General features: G+C 40.3%; 1 protein-coding gene across 2 annotated transcripts in view; it reads right to left on the bottom strand.

The window, feature by feature from the left end:
- Positions 1–15166, bottom strand: part of cdc20 (cell division cycle 20 homolog) — a 20245-nt gene extending 5079 nt beyond the window's left edge. Inside the window, exons 1-9 of one of the 2 annotated variants that reach the window (XM_062022593.1) lie at positions 15017–15166; positions 14584–14782; positions 11370–11515; positions 6707–6803; positions 5525–5650; positions 5238–5434; positions 5064–5158; positions 4769–5003; positions 2095–2220 (exon numbers count right to left, since the gene is read on the bottom strand). In XM_062022593.1, the coding sequence (XP_061878577.1) occupies positions 2095–2220; positions 4769–5003; positions 5064–5158; positions 5238–5434; positions 5525–5650; positions 6707–6803; positions 11370–11515; positions 14584–14770 (1209 nt within the window). In that variant the 5' untranslated portion in view covers positions 14771–14782; positions 15017–15166. Of the gene's footprint in view, positions 1–2094; positions 2221–4768; positions 5004–5063; positions 5159–5237; positions 5435–5524; positions 5651–6706; positions 6804–11369; positions 11516–14583; positions 14783–15001 lie in introns of both variants that reach the window. The other variant, XM_062022594.1, reaches the window with a different exon arrangement.
- Positions 15167–16195: the final 1029 nt, after the last annotated feature.

The raw sequence follows: 16195 nt of genomic DNA on the forward strand, positions 1-16195 counted from the left end.
TAATTAGGCAACTAATTTGAAACTGGTGTGGGTGGCTCTATATATACTAGCCCACTGCAGACACATGCAGAAATCAACAAGGAATCGAAAAGTATTAAATCTGTGACAAAAATAATATCCGCTCTGTCTAAACGATACCGCTTGATCAGGTGCTCGTCATAAAAAAAAAAAAAAACATTGTTCCGTTCCCTGAACGTTCGCGCACGTCTCTCGCCTCAGTGCCATCCCCTGCTGGCAACTCCTAACCACTTAAGACACCTCTGAAGGTCTCTTAAATATCGTGGAGAGTAGGAGTGATTGTCAGACTTAAGAACGTTGATAAAAAGCTTGTATTCTTAAGTTTGAGAGTAGGACTAAATTTCGCAAATTCTCAGGACTTAAGTGTAAAATGGCACTCTAAGAAGCTTGATAAGTACGGCCCCTGGAATATATGACCATCGCAGTGAGAGCAGACATTGTACAGTACGTGACATTTTATTATGTTGGCTCTCAGGAAGTCTGCAGTGAGTCGTAATCACTTAATGCGCCCCCCGTACACTTAAAAGAAAAATACAGAAGTATTACATATGAATGTGCCTGTTACATCATTACTTATAGCATATAAAACATTGGAAGTTTTATTTATAGCGCTTTATAGGTGAAATAAAGCGATTGGCATAGGCACAATTGTAAGCGGACTTCTGATCGCATTTACTTAGCTAGCAAGCACAAAAAAAAAAAAAATGTGTGCTTGTCTTTCATAAAGGATTGTGAATGATAAGCACCATTTTTTATTATTATTTTTCCAAACAGTGCAGTGCCCCATTGAAATGTTTGCGATCCAATAACTCAGACATTACTCTGCAGTGACTTGTGTTTGTGTGGGGATAAACCAAAGTGTAAGAAAATTCAGTTTAAAAAGTTAATATTTTTAGTAAAAGTTGCTGGTATTGAAATTGTTGCACAAAGCATTTGTACAATTTTAATTTATTATATTACTACTTTCATACCATTATAACTATTGTATTTTATGGACACAGGCATGTGATTTGAACTTAATGAAGAAGACTGAAAATAAGCCGGGGGCCGCAGGAAGGGAAAACCGTAGTTGTTGGCAGTTATGGCGAAGAGACGGATCAAGGTTTTAACACATTGTAGGTCAGAAAAAAAGTAAGAAAACTGAAAAATATTTTTACAGATAAAACGGATTTCAGACTATAGGAGCGCACCGGTATATAAGTCGCAACCCCCAAATGTTTTAAATACAAATGTTCTTCCATATATTAACCGCATTGGACTATAAGCTTTGTGTAATTACATATTCACAGATTTCAAAATTGTTTACATACCTTAACCGTTTCCAAACGATACCTTTAACACGTCAGTAAAACGGCCGATAAACAAAATCGAAATATTTGTCATGAACCCACGAGCTGCAGAAGCTAGCTTTCCAAACAGCTAAACACACTCAACTCCCTGGTGACATTTTAGTGAATTTACTTAGATTTGTGAAACTGAAATACGAAAACAATGCAATTGTACTGTTACTACTAAAGTAGATGCTTGTAAACATGTTAGCATATTAGCTAATGCCAACGACACTATCTTGATTACGGATATGGCTAAGTTTGTAGTTATGTTACGATTAGCCGCAAGGCTCAAAGCTTGGGAAAAAAGCAGGGGCTTATTGTCCGAAAAATATGGTAGTATAATAAAATTAATCAGAAGTAACCTATACAACAATTCTTGAAAGTATATGATTGCAGGATGGCATATTACTGAGTGCTAGTGCACGCTGTTGCAGCGCATCCTACTTGTCTGGATTTTCTCCAAATTTTTTTTTTAAATTTGTGTTATCTGTAAAAGCATGGAAACTTCATGCCATTGAAGAACCTGAAAAAATGCAGTAGGGGTGTTGGGTAAAAATGTATAAATTCAGATGAGAATCGCAATTTATTCAGATTCCAAAATTATTCAATTTTGAAAAATCAATTAACATACAAACAAAATAGCATTTCAAAAAGATTGTGAATCCATTCTAAAATAGTCAACCCTAAAAACAATCAAATTGTGAGTTCTTGTAAGATACACCTCCCCAACATGCAGTGTGTTTACCTGGGACTGCGTGTCTAGTGAACTGAGGCAGGCGCCACTGGTGACGTTCCACACGCGGATGTGACAGTCAGTGGAGCCGCCGCCAGAGGCCAGGATGTTTGATTGCCACGGACACCAGGCCAGGGCCTACAAAAAAAATCCCCAAAAATATTCTTAAAAAAAAATAAAAATATTCACAGCGAAAAGTAAAAACAAAAAGGGGCACATAACTGTTCTGCAAGGTCTAATCCTTACCGCGTCCCTTCAGTAAATAGTACTTCAAATTCAATACTTTTCTCACAATTATTTTTAACCACTGATGTGCTTTTACTTGAAATAATCCATACACTATTGTTTGCTTAACCCACAGCTCTTTAGCCTAATTGTTAGAATGCAAACTGTTTAATATGTTTGTGTTTATGCTTCACTAATGACAGTATTTGGCCAGCGCCGTTTTGTCCTACTAATTTTGGCGGTCCTTGAACTCACCGTAGTTGGTTTAAGTCAGGGGTCGGCAACCTTTACCACTCAAAGAGCCATTTTGGCAAGTTTCACAAATTAAAGAAAGTAATGGGAGCCACAAAATTTTTTTTAAAATGAAAAACACCGCATACAAAGCTTAAATGCTTTGTGCTATGTTAACCAGGGGTCTCCGACACACGCACCGGCATGCACTTTAATGTGGAAATTTGATGTTAGTGCAGCCCGCGAGTTTTGAATGAATGGCGCTTGATAGCGTCATACTTGCCAACCCTCTCATTTTTCCCGGGAGACTCCCGAATATCAGGGCGTGATGACACTGCATTTGGCGCCCTCTACAGTCTGCCCTAACAGTGTACCTGCTCGACCACACGTAGATTGCAATTTCAGCTTGCTCACGTAAGTGACAGCAAGGCGTACTAACTCAGCAGCCACACATCTTACACTGACGGTACCAATACCCAGAATCCCATGCAGCCCTAACTCTTCCGCTCAACCAACGCACGGAGAGGGGGGTGGGGGGGTTGATGTGTGGGGGGATTTGGTGGTAGCGGGGGTGTATAATGTAGACCGGAAGAGTTAGGGCTGCATGGGATTCTGGGTAATGGTTGTGTTGTGTTTATGTTGTGTTACGGTGGGATGTTCTCCAGAAATGTGTTTTTCATTCTTTTTTGGTGTGGGTTCACAGTGTGGCGCATATTTGTAACGTAACAATGTTAAAGTTGTTTGATACGGCTACCGTCAGTGTAAGCTATGTGGCTGATGAGTAAGTATGCTTTGCTGTCTCCTGTGTGTGCAAGTAATAACATGCAACATGTGGCTGGACTGGCACGCTGTATGTAAATGCTATAGAGGACAATTACTGCAGTGCAATTAGGGCATGCCCTTTATTTAGTAATTAGAGTGTAAATAGGATTAATTTTTCCCTGGGAGTAATCTATGAGAGACACTGAGATCCATAAGTCTCCTGGGAAAATCGGGGGGTCGGCATGTATGTAGCTGAGCCGCATCAGAGTGGTCAAGGAGCCGCATACGGCTCCGGAGCCGCGGGTTGCCTACCCCTGGTTTAAGTGTACAACTTTCACCGCCACTGCCACAGAAAGAAGTGTTATGCCATTCCTTCTTTGTCTCATTTTGTCCACCAAATGTTTTATGCTGTGCGTGAATGCACAAAAAGGTGAGCTTTGTTGATGTTGACTTGCATGGAGTGCTAATAATCCATGTTAACATGCTATTTAGGCTAGCTGTGTGTACATATTGCATCATTATGCCTCGTTTGTAGGTATATTTGAGTTCATTTAATGTCCTTTACTTATGTCCTCTGTATTAAATCAATATTTGCGTGAATGTGAGTGTGAATGTTGTCTGTCTCTGTGTTGGCCCTGTGATGAGGTGGCGACTTGTCCAGGGTGTACCCCGCCTTCCACCCGATGGCAGCAGAGACAGGCTCGGACAAGCGGTAGAAAATGGACGGATGGATGTCTGACACATTATCTGTATGTAATATTGGCTGCATTTCTGATTGTGTGCAATGTTGATCCAAACTACAGCAAACATTACCATGTTGTTCCAGACCACAGCAAACATTACCCAGCTCGCAAAGATTGTAATAAATCCATTAGAAGACAGCCGTCCTTTCCCTTAACTTGGGCACACACATCTATACCTTTGGCAGTTTTAAGCCAGTCATTTCCAGGAGTTCTCACCCTCAGACACTTAACACTTAATGTTTTGCCTTCATTATAACACTTCTAACTTTTTGCGGCTCCAGACAGATTTGTTTTGTATTTTTGGTCCAATATAGATCTTTCAACATGTTGGGTTGCCGACCCCTGGCTTAACTGAATAGTTGTTTGCATTTGTATGGCCACTTGTTGCTAGGCGACGATGCCAAAGCCAAATAGAAAGTCAATTCATGCACAGGATGCTGATTAGGCAGTTACTACATAGCAAGTAAAGGAGGTCCAACTTTTCAACTACAAAGGTGCCCGGGGCTCACTCAATAATTGACACTGGATTGAACATTTTACACTTGATGTGTATTAAAGCTGCGAAAAAATTTTTTGGTGGAACAACAATGGCCTTTTGGTTAAGAAACACTGACAAAGGACACGGAAAGATGGCAGGAAAAGCTACAGGACCTTGGGAGAATTACCCCAAAAAGGCAATCCCATCAAAAAGTAGTAAATTACTTTGTGTGTGAGAGGGAACACACCTTGACAGCTCCTTTGTGGAGATCCCAGGAGCGCACCGGAGTGCTTACTTCGCCACGGCCCTGTGATATGCGAGGCCAAATGCACACCGTGTTGTCATTGCCTCCGCTGGCCAGGTAGCGGCCGTCCGGAGACCACTTTAGGCCGCACACCTCCTGAGAGTGGCCTTTCAAGGTGAAAATGTGGTGATCTGCCACCCTCACATCATGGTGGTGAATCTGCCCTGACCTGCTGCCACTGCGCGAAGGGAGGAGATTAGCTTCCATGCGACAAGTAGAATGAGAAAAGAACAAATACCTTGAAAGGATGTGTTGATTCCAACTCATGCTGCAGACTCTTGCAGAGTGGCTCGCCATACTGCGCAGGCATTTCTCCTGCTCTACGTCCCACAACTACACAAGCAGAACAATGAGTCGTTGACCTGCAAAAGGTTATGTGAATCCCTATTAACATGATGGCGCGCACACTGACTTGGACAGCGCAGTCACTGGTCCCAATTGAGATGTAGCTTCCATCTTTGCTCCAAGACAAAGAACTGACATAGTCTGTTTCCTGCTCCATGGTCATGAGGTGGGTGATGTTTCCTTTACTAGCATCCCACAAATAGACACTATTGTGGAGCGCCACAGCCATAGTATTCTTACAGTTCCAGTCAAGCAGATTTAAATCTAGAAGGTATGGGGGTGAGGGTGCACTATAATCAGTCTTTTAAACCACACTTGACTTTTAGAACACTTGTGAGGAGTGGCGATACTTACAAAAATCATTTCTAATCTGAGGAGCATCAAGGATTCTATCGGGTGTTGAAGATATGCATCGTGTTTTCTTGTTGGACATGGGCGTGACGGTCTGATTGTAGAGGGCCTTCAAGGCACTGTGCTGGCCTGTAAAGCAAACGTCTATTAAACCACTAGTGGAAGACGCACTCCATCTAATGCAGTGGTTCTCCATTTTCTGTAATACCCACTAGGGCTGCACAATTAGACGTCGACATTGAGGTTTTAATTAGTAAAATATTAAATGAAAGAGGCTGAGGCGTCTTTGAATCTCAATTTTTGGGCCCTGTGTCCTTAGCCTGTTGGCCCATCAAAAGTGGTTACAGGAAACTGCAAGTTTGTCAGGGTCAGACCTAGGCTTTTGTGGCCCTAAACAAGATATGGTTTGTGGAGCCATTTTTAATATTACTACGGAGGGGCTAGAGCTGACTGCAGCCGAGTGAGTATAATTAGTAGTCACTTGCCACATGGCAATTATAAGGTTTGCGGCTAATGGGTGTTATTTCATGTCTAGTGGGCTTTAACGTCAAAAACTGTATTTGCTAAGTCAATCAGGTTTTTAAACTCTACTTATAAAATAAAATTATATAATTAACAAATTCCCACGGCCAGGTTCGGAACAAACGATAAACGAGGGTTTACTGCTCTTGGCAACCAGAAGTAGATTTGGCTACGGGAGTATGAGGATTTCCAAAATACACAAGAAAATACAGCTCAAGTACATTCATCAAAAGGTAAGAAATAATGTATATTTTTGGAATAACATTACAATTTGCATTTACTGGAAATAATCACATGAACAATAAACAAAGTCTACATTGACAGCAATTCAGTCCAATAGTCATGTTCTTGTATTCCAAATTATGACAAGGCCTGTCAACTGAGTTTGAATCTTTGATGACAAACATGGGTGTTGTACACAAACTCAAATCTTTTTGAAAGTAAATAGCATATTTTTAATTTTTGGGAACTTGAGACAACGTTAACTGAGCGTCCAAAAGTAAGCAGTTTTAAGCATTTAAAAGAGTAAAAATGTTAAAGTTGCAAATCAACTCAACGCATTTTTTTGCAGAAAAATTGCAATTAGTTTCTTTCCCCTCATAATAGTGCAGCCCTGATGCCCACCTTGGGGAAAAGATATTTTGCACAACAATATAATATTACCATCTGGAAGAGCAGCTGGTTTTGCACTGAATTGCAAGATGCGGGCTTCTTCTATGTTGCATCCATTCAGGGCCATTGACAATGCTTTCTGCTGTTCCTTTAACAAAAAAAAACATGGATTACAGCAACCTTAGCCACTCATTGATATAGGCAGATTTTCGTGAAAAAACTGATTAGTCATCGCCGATTAATACCAATCAGCTCTAACGGTCAAGCACAGAATAAATAACAGTTAATACATGTGATTGTATCAGCTGAACTCACTTGTGGATGATAGGTATTACAATTGGCAGCATAAAACCTTGATCGGATCATTGCCAGAGCATACATGTCAATAATCTATTTTTCTTCGGAATCAAAGTATATAGTATGTATCTCAATACATTTTATATATAGCCTAGGACAGGACGATATGCCCAAAAAACTGATCACTATTAATTTTTTCATATCATCCGATCTTAAAGAATATCACAATTTTTTTCCTCTTTATTAAAAGGCGGACTGCCCATGCAGGATTATACAGAGTACTGCATCCCTACTGCAGCATCTTTTAACAGACATTTCTGCCATGTTTGATTGAGGCAATATATGCCAACACCTGACAACTGTCATTTTGTGCTTACTAGGAGGTGCAATGGTACAGGTAATCTACGCTACGGTCTGTCCTGGTTTTAAGGCCACAGTTTTGAGCTGCAGTATATATTGAAACTAAAGTCTGTCACTAAAGTTGCTGCTCCTTCTCAATGTTAAGTTTCAACTTATGCTAGTGTTATTCATATTTCTTTATTTTGTTCTTCTGGGTGATATATCGAATATACTCGATATATTGCGGGTTTGTCTCTGTGCGATATAGAAAATGACTATATCGTGATAGTCGAGTATATGTTCTCACGCAGTTGATTTTAGCTGCGGGCATTACACTACAGGCGTTTCTCACTTTTTCTTGTCTCTCCACAGAGACATAAAAAAAGTGCACCTTCTTACATACGTCACATACTGTCGTGCGTGCAACATCATACGCCCGCGGAGCAGAGCGGTAGCGGAATGGGTAAAGTTAGCTTTTATGCTAGCGGAGTGGTGTGAGAGAGAGAAAGTGCGAATCTGGTAACAAATGAAGGAAGAATAATTCATTCCCAAGAAAAACAGCACGGGGTTCATCGTCTGGCGGTGGTTTAGCTACAAGCAGGAAGATGTTTGACAACCGTAATATGCCAAGTATGCGGCAAAAGCATTGCTACAAAAAGTAGCATTACTGCTAATGTGTAGCATCACTTGAAGTCACCCGCTAGAGAATGAATGCTTGAAACTCTACCTGTCAACATCTCCGGCCGGTGCCACCCAACAAAATGCCCAAGCAACCATTTCCAGATCAACACCGTATGAAAAAAATAGTCAACAGACGGAGATAACGTCCGCAGTAACCTACCACATAGCGAAGGACATACACTATTTGATTTCCTATTATGCAGCTCATTTTCATTTGACAGTTATTGAAATATCTTGTGTGACATCATGCATAAAAGTGCGCTTTATTTGTTTTAAACTTTTGTAGTGGCGTTCTGTACAAAAAAATCCACTTTAATTTAGTGTTATGATAAGTCCTCTTAGTGACATCATGTACAAAAGTGCACTAATAGCTTGTTTTAAAAATGTCTGACAATCTTGCACTTTCTTTTGAAATTACATGAATGTTTTTGCCACTGTTTAATAAATACAGTATTGGTAAATTGACTTAGTTGTGGTTTCCCTCTCTGCATGAAAGTTTAAAGGCCTACTGAAACCCACTACTACCGACCACGCAGTCTGATAGTTTATATATCAATGATGAAATCTTAACATTATAACACATGCCAATACGGCCGGGTTAACTTATAAAGTGACATTTTAAATTTGCCGCTAAACTTCCGGTTCGAAACGCCTCTGAGGATGACGTATGCGCGTGACGTAGCCCGGGGAACAGAGGTATGCCTTCCCCATTGAATACAGTACAAAAAAGCTCTGTTTTCATTTCATAATTCCACAGTATTCTGGACATCTGTGTTCGTGAATCTGTTGCAATTATGTTCATTGCATTATGGAGAAAGAAGCTGAGCAAGCAAAGAAGAAAGTTGTCGGTGCGAAACGGACGTATTTTTCGAACGAAGTCAGCAACAACAGTACACAGCCGGCGCGTCTTGGTTTACATTCCCGAAAGATGCAGTCAAGATGGAAGAACTCGGATAACAAGAGACTCTAACCAGGAGGACTTTTGACTTCGATACACAGACGCCTGTAGAGAACTGGGACAACACAGACTCTTACCAGGATTACTTTGATTTGGATGACAAAGACGCAGACGTGCTACCGTGAGTATGCAGCTTTGGCTTCTAAACATTTGATCGCTTGACCGTATGTGCGCAACTTTTTTTTTGCGTATGTACGTAACTTTTTTTAAATATATAAGCTTTATGAACCTTGGGTTAGGTGAACGGTCTTTTGGGCTGAGTGATTGTGTGTGTTGATCAGGTGTTTGAATTGTATTGGCGTGTTCTATGGAGCTAGGAGCTAGCATAGGAGCTAGGAGTTAGCATAACAAAGACGTAGGTGTTTTTATGCAGGATTAATTTGTGTCATATTAAATATAAGCCTGGTTGTGTTGTGGCTAATAGAGTAAATATATGTCTTGTGTTTATTTACTGTTTTAGTCATTCCCAGCTGAATACCAGGTACCGTGAGTATGCAGCCTTGGCTGCTAAACATTTGATAGCTTGACCGTATGTGCGCGTCACGTACGTAACTTTTTAAAAATATATAAGCTTTATGAACATTGGGTTAGGTGAACTGTCTTTTGGGCTGAGTGATTGTGTGTGTTGATCAGGTGTTTGAATTGTATTGGCGTGTTCTATGGAGCTAGCAGAGGAGCTAGGAGCTAACATAACAAACACGTAGGTGTTTTTATGCAGGATTAATTTGTGGCATATTAAATATAAGCCTGGTTGTGTTGTGGCTAATAGAGTATATATATATGTCTTGTGTTTATTTACTGTTGTAGTCATTCCCATCTGAATATCAGGTACCGTGAGTATGCAGCCTTGGCTGCTAAACATTTGATAGCTTGACCGTATGTGCGCGTCACGTACGTAACTTTTTAAAAATATATAAGCTTTATGAACCTTGGGTTAGGTGAACGGTCTTTTGGGCTGAGTGATTGTGTGTGTTGATCAGGTGTTTGAATTGTATTGGCGCGTTCTATGGAGCTAGGAGCTAGCAGAGGAGCTAGGAGCTAGCAAAACAAACACGTAGGTGTTTTTATGCAGGATTAATTTGTGGCATATTAAATATAAGCCTGGTTGTGTTGTGGCTAATAGAGTATATATATGTCTTGTGTTTATTTACTGTTGTAGTCATTCCCAGCTGAATATCAGGTCACCCCCGGCTCTCACAGCATCTTCCCTATCTGAATAGCTTCAACTCCCCACTAGTCCTTCACTTGCACTTTACTCATCCACCAATCTTTCATCCTCGCTCAAATTAATGGGGAAATTGTCGCTTTCTCGGTCCGAATCTCTCTCACTTCATGCGGCCATCATTGTAAACAATAGGGAACTTTGCGTATATGTTCAATTGACTAGGTCACGCTACTTCCGGTAGGGGCAAGCCTTTTTTTATCAGATACCAAAAGTTGCGATCTTTATCGTCGTTGTTCTATACTAAATCCTTTCAGCAAAAATATGGCAATATCGCGAAATGATCAAGTATGACACAGAATAGATCTGCTATCCCCGTTTAAATAAAAAAAATTCATTTCAGTAGGCCTTTAAATTTAACATATATTAATGCAATATGAACAAGAATGTTTTAACTTAGACACAAAATCAGCATATCGGTGTAGTTATATGCATCAAATGTTAATTCAAGGCTAAGGCAAAATATCGATATATACCATGTATCGTGACATGGCCTAAAAATATTGAGATATTAATAAAAGGCCATGTCACCCAGCCCTAGTTGCACTGTGTCAGGGGGGAAAATAGGCAAAACGCTGGTTGAACATTCAATAGGTCGTGACGATCCTCACTGGTATTTAGAGTGATTTAGAGGTAGAAATGGGGGCGGCATTGCGTGGTGGGTAGAGCGGCCGTGCCAGAAATCTGAAGGTTGCAGGTTCGCTCCCCACTTCTTGACATCAGAATCGCTGCCGTTGTGTCCTTGGGCAGGACACTTCATCCTTGCCCCCAGTGCCGCTCACCGGTGAATGAATGATAGGTGGTGGTCGGAGGGGCCGTAGGCGCAAACTGGCAGCCACACTTCTGTCAGTCTACCCCAGGGCAGCTGTGGCTACAAATGTAGCTTACCAACACCAGGTGTGAATGAATGATGGGTTCTCACTTCTCTGAAACACTTTGTGTCTAAAAAAGCTCTATATAAATCTAATCCATTATTAGAATTGATTGCTCCATTAGCTGTATTGCTAGCCACCAAGTCTGAGCCTATTTTTATAAGTTAGAAAAAACAAACAAAAAAAAAACAACACCTTTTGTCTTTCTCTCTCATGATTGTGAACGACAGGCAAAAGTCCAAAAAAGCACAGTTCCCCTATAAAGGTATAACAATGGATTTGGTGTGCAGTGTAAAGGGGGCCCCCCAAGACTCCTTTCGGCTTTTAAGAATACTAATTATTTACCAATGTTGCTGCTGAAGTGTTGGCATCCTTAGGCTGATTGTCCTTTGTCAGCAAGAAACTTGCCATTTCCATTTGCTTCGTATTTCTGACCGGGATGAAGCGGTCACCTCCCATCATCCTTGTCGGAGTTGCTTTCCTCATTCGGCCTGCAAATACAGGAATTATTATAGAAATACAGAACGATACCCGGGACCAGGTTTTGAAACGAGTCCACTCTTCCGCGATCTGTGCAAGGCACAGGGTTATACAAAGTAAGGTGGTACAGAGTCCACTGGTCCAAAAGCAAACTGGCTTGTGTTTTCCCTAGACTTGATCCTATTTGCGATAAGTGTCATCAAGGGGTAGCCGATCTTACCCATATGTTTTAGACCTGCCCTGCTCTGTCCCAGTTTTGGAAATCTGTGTTTCTTTCACTCTCAGCTGTCACTTCAGTCCACATTGGTCCCTCTCCCATAGTGGCGTTATTCGGAGTGGTAACTCCAAACACTTCCTTGCCGATCTATTTTGCTGATCTTGTGGCTTTTCTTAGCCTGCGAGGAGGGCCGTCCTAATGCATTGGAAGAATCACAGCACCCCCCTCTCACTCAACGTGGATAAGAGATGCTGTCCTTTATGAGGTTGGACAAGATAGGGCACTGTCTTCGGGGCTCTGGTGCAAAGTTCACCAAAATTTGGCATTCATTACAGAAACATGTTGATTCCTTGAACCTGGATGCTGCTTCTATTGTTTAGGCCGGGGGTCGGCAACCCGCGGCTCTAGAGCCGCATGCGGCTCTTTAGCGCCGCCCTAGTGGCTCTCTGGAGATTTTTCAAAAATGTATGAAGAATGGAAAAAGTTGAGGGGAAAAAAATATATTTTTTGTTTTAGTATGGTTTCTGTATGAGGACAAACATGACACAAACCTCCCTAATCGTTATAAATCACACTGTTTATATTAAACATGCTTCACTGATTCGAGTATTTGGCGAGCGCCGTTTTGTCCTACTAATTTTGGCGGTCCTTGAACTCACCGTATAGTTTGTTTACATCTAGACCTTTCTCCGACTTTGTAGGACGTGTTTTATGCCACTTCTTTTTCTGTCTCATTTGGTCCACCAAACTTTAAACGTTGTGCGTGAATGCACAAAGGTGAGTTTTGTTGATGTTATTGACTTGTGTGGAGTGCTAATCAAACATATTTGGTCACTGCATGACTGCAAGCTAATCGATGCTAACATGCTATTTAGGCTAGCGATATGTACATATTGCATCATTATGCCTCATTTGTAGCTATATATTTGAGCTCATTTACTTTCCTTTAAGTCATCTTAATTAAATTTATATCTCATGATACATGTAATATGGCTTTTAATTTTTTGCGGCTCCTGACAGATTTGTTTTTGTATTTTTGGTCCATTATGGCTCTTTCAACATTTTGGGTTGCCGACCCCTGGTTTAGGCTCACCCCATTGATCAACTTAAAATTCTGTTTACTAGCTAAACATTATACATTCCAAGGTATAGTAGCAGCACACACTAAATTGTATTATTACTTTAGTAGGTTTTTTTTTAAGGGGGGGGTTCATGTATGTGTGTGTCAAATCAAGACTCCAAACACCCCAGAACAAGCTAATCAGGTTACTTCTAGACCTCCACCCCAGAACACACCTCACTCCTACCCACTTCTCCAAAGTGGGGTGGCTCAGGGTGGAGGACAGAGTAAAACAACTTGCACTGAGGCTTGTCTATAAAATTCGCTACACCTCCCTGATACCGAAGTACATGTCAAACTACTTCCATAAGGTAAATGCCCGCCATAACCACAACACCAGGGGGAGCTCCACAAACCACGTTAAACCCAGATTCCAATCTAACTAAGGTCTTAACTCATTCTCCTTCCATGCCACATCAATATGGAATGCACTCCCAACAGGTGTAAAAGAAAGCGCATCTCTATCCTCCTTCAAAACCACACTAAAAGAACACCTCCAGGCAACTACAACCCTAACCTAACCCCCTGCCCCCACCACATCCCCGGATTGTAAATAATCAAATGTATATACTTGTTTAACTTGTATGATGACTATTATGCTGATAGTATATATTTGTACCATGAATTGATTAACGTGGACCCCGACTTAAAGTTGAAAAACTTATTCGGGTGTTACCATTTAGTGGTCAATTGTACGGAATATGTACTGTACTGTTTCATATAATGTATTCCCTTCCTTTGCAATGTACTAATAAAAGTTTCAATCATTCAATCAATGTTGGTATACATATATGCGTATCCTTGGTTTTAGGTTTTCATAACACTTTACTGTATTTGTGTATGTGGGTGTGTGTATGTATGCATATATATACACACACTTTTTTCTCTCTTCACTGACTGTTTAGTCCAGTGGTTCTTAACTTTGTTGGAGGTACCGAACCCCACCAGTTTCATATGCGCATTCACCGAACCTTTCTTTAGTGAAAAATAAAATGGTTTTTCTTTGCCTATTTAAGAAAAAATTGTTTTTTTTTACTGGTGCACAAAATGAACTGTGCATGAACATCACCTTGTTCAAAGAACAATTACACACATTCACATGAATTGATTAACGTGGACCCCGACTTAAACAAGTTGAAAAACTTATTCGGGTGTTACCATTTAGTGGTCAATTGTACGGAATATGTACTGTACTGTGTAAACTGTACTGTTTCATATAATGTATTCTCTTCCTTTGCAATCTGCTAGTAAAAGTTTCAATCAATCAATCAAAAAACCTGCAAATCAGATGGAAAATTAGAGGGAACATTGTTTGGGGGTATCCATAATACGTCGATAAGGAGAAGTTTTTATTTACACTATAAGTCGGATGTGTTTTTACCTCCGTGGCAGAGGCTCCGCCGAACCCCTGAGGCCGACTCACCGAACCCCTAGGGTTCGATCGAACCCAGGTTAAGAACCACTGGTTTAGTCTTACTGAATTGTCTTGTTTTCTCCTTCCCCCTGTTTGTGATGTTTTGTGGACATTTGCATTGCCAACATTTCAATGTATGCTGCTGTATATGTGTTGTAAATAAATAAATCTTAAAAAATACAGGCATGATTACAATTTTGTAAAATGAAAAAAGACATAGGGAAGTTTAAAGTCAGGCAAATGTTTACCAATACGCAACACAGTGGCCATATTTCCATTCAATACTACATTATAAAACGGAAGACTGACAAACTAGTTTCTATCATACCTGGTGTTCTCCCAGGCGTCTTGGAGGAATTCTGGGAGACATTAACAGACTTCCCAGGGGACAAACCGTTCATAGACATGTTGGACGAGCTCGCCTTCCTCTGCCAGCGGGCAATGGGCGCGTTTGTGATCGGCACGTCCAGCTTCAGGGTGTTGCTGATGTCGTTCTCCAAACCAAACTGCGCCATTGTGAGGAGTCTCTGCAAGAAGCCGCCGCATAACCTGCCGTTAACCGTTCAAATCAAGATAGCTAACCGTCATGCAAACCGATTTAAGAGACGTTGAACATGACTGCTGAATAAGCATTTAGAGGCAACTTAACATGAATATACACACAACTCCCCAAACGTGATGCTAGTAGCAGCTGTAAGCCAGCTAACCTAACTACCCACCGTCGACTATGTAACACAAACCCTCACCTTTTAGTTACTCACTTCTCTAGTGTTGGTGTAAAACAGTCACGCACACAAGACACGTCTCTCCGGCTCCCAGGTCTCGTGAAAAGTGTTTGAAATGTTCAAAAAAAAAACCTCACAAGATTTAAATGTCTTAGAACGCTTCACGATTGGTTGCTTGCCCAACGGTCGTGATTGCTGCAATGTAATTGGTGGAGAAGGACTTCCGCGTACGTTTTTTTAAAAAAAAAGGTTGCCACCTGCTGGAGAGGAGGTACCATTCATTATATATTATTTAATCCAAGTTTGTCTGTTTAAACCAGGGGTGTCAAACTCATTTTAGATCGGGGGCCACATGGAGAAAAATCTACTCCCAAGTGGGCCAGACTGGTAAAGTCACGGCACGATAACCTAAAAAAAAAGACGACTACAGATTGTTTTCTTTGTTTAAAAATAGAAGAAGCACATTCTGAAAATGTACAAATCATAATGTCGTTGTTGTTGGTTTTTTTACACTTACATGTTGCGGTTAATAGTATTCGATCTTTATTTGTCGTTTTTTATACTTTCTAAATAAATTATGTGATAATGTAACAAAATCGATATCCGATATTCCGATATTGTCTAACTCTTTAATTATCGATACCGAAATCAACCGGTACCGATATCAACGATACCGATGTATACTGTCGTGGAATTAACACATTTTTATGCCCAATTTGGACAACCAGGTATGGTGAAGATAAGGTCCTTTTTTTTTAAATTAATAAAATAAAATAAGATAAATAAATTAAAAACATTTTCTTGAATAAAAAAGAAAGTAAATTAATATAAAAACAGTTACATAGAAACTAGTAATTAATGAAAATGAGTACAATTAACTGTTAAAGGTTAGTACTGTCAAAGCGCTTTGAGTACCTTGAAGGTAGAAAAGCGCTATACAAGTATAACCCATTTATCATTATTATTTACTATTAGTGGACCAGCAGCACGCACTATCATATGTGCTTACGGACTGTATCCCTTGCAGACTGTATTGATATATATTGATATATAATGTAGAAACCAGAATATTAATAACAGAAAGAAACAACCCTTTTGTGTGAATGAGTGTGAAAGAGTGTAAATGGGGGAGGGAGGTTTTTTGGGTTGGTGCACTAATTGTAAGTGTATCTTGTGTTTTTTATGTTGATTTAATTAAAAAAACAAAAAAACGAT

Source organism: Entelurus aequoreus, linkage group LG16 (assembly GCF_033978785.1).
Source record: "Entelurus aequoreus isolate RoL-2023_Sb linkage group LG16, RoL_Eaeq_v1.1, whole genome shotgun sequence".
In the NCBI taxonomy this organism is placed as follows: domain Eukaryota; kingdom Metazoa; phylum Chordata; class Actinopteri; order Syngnathiformes; family Syngnathidae; genus Entelurus; species Entelurus aequoreus.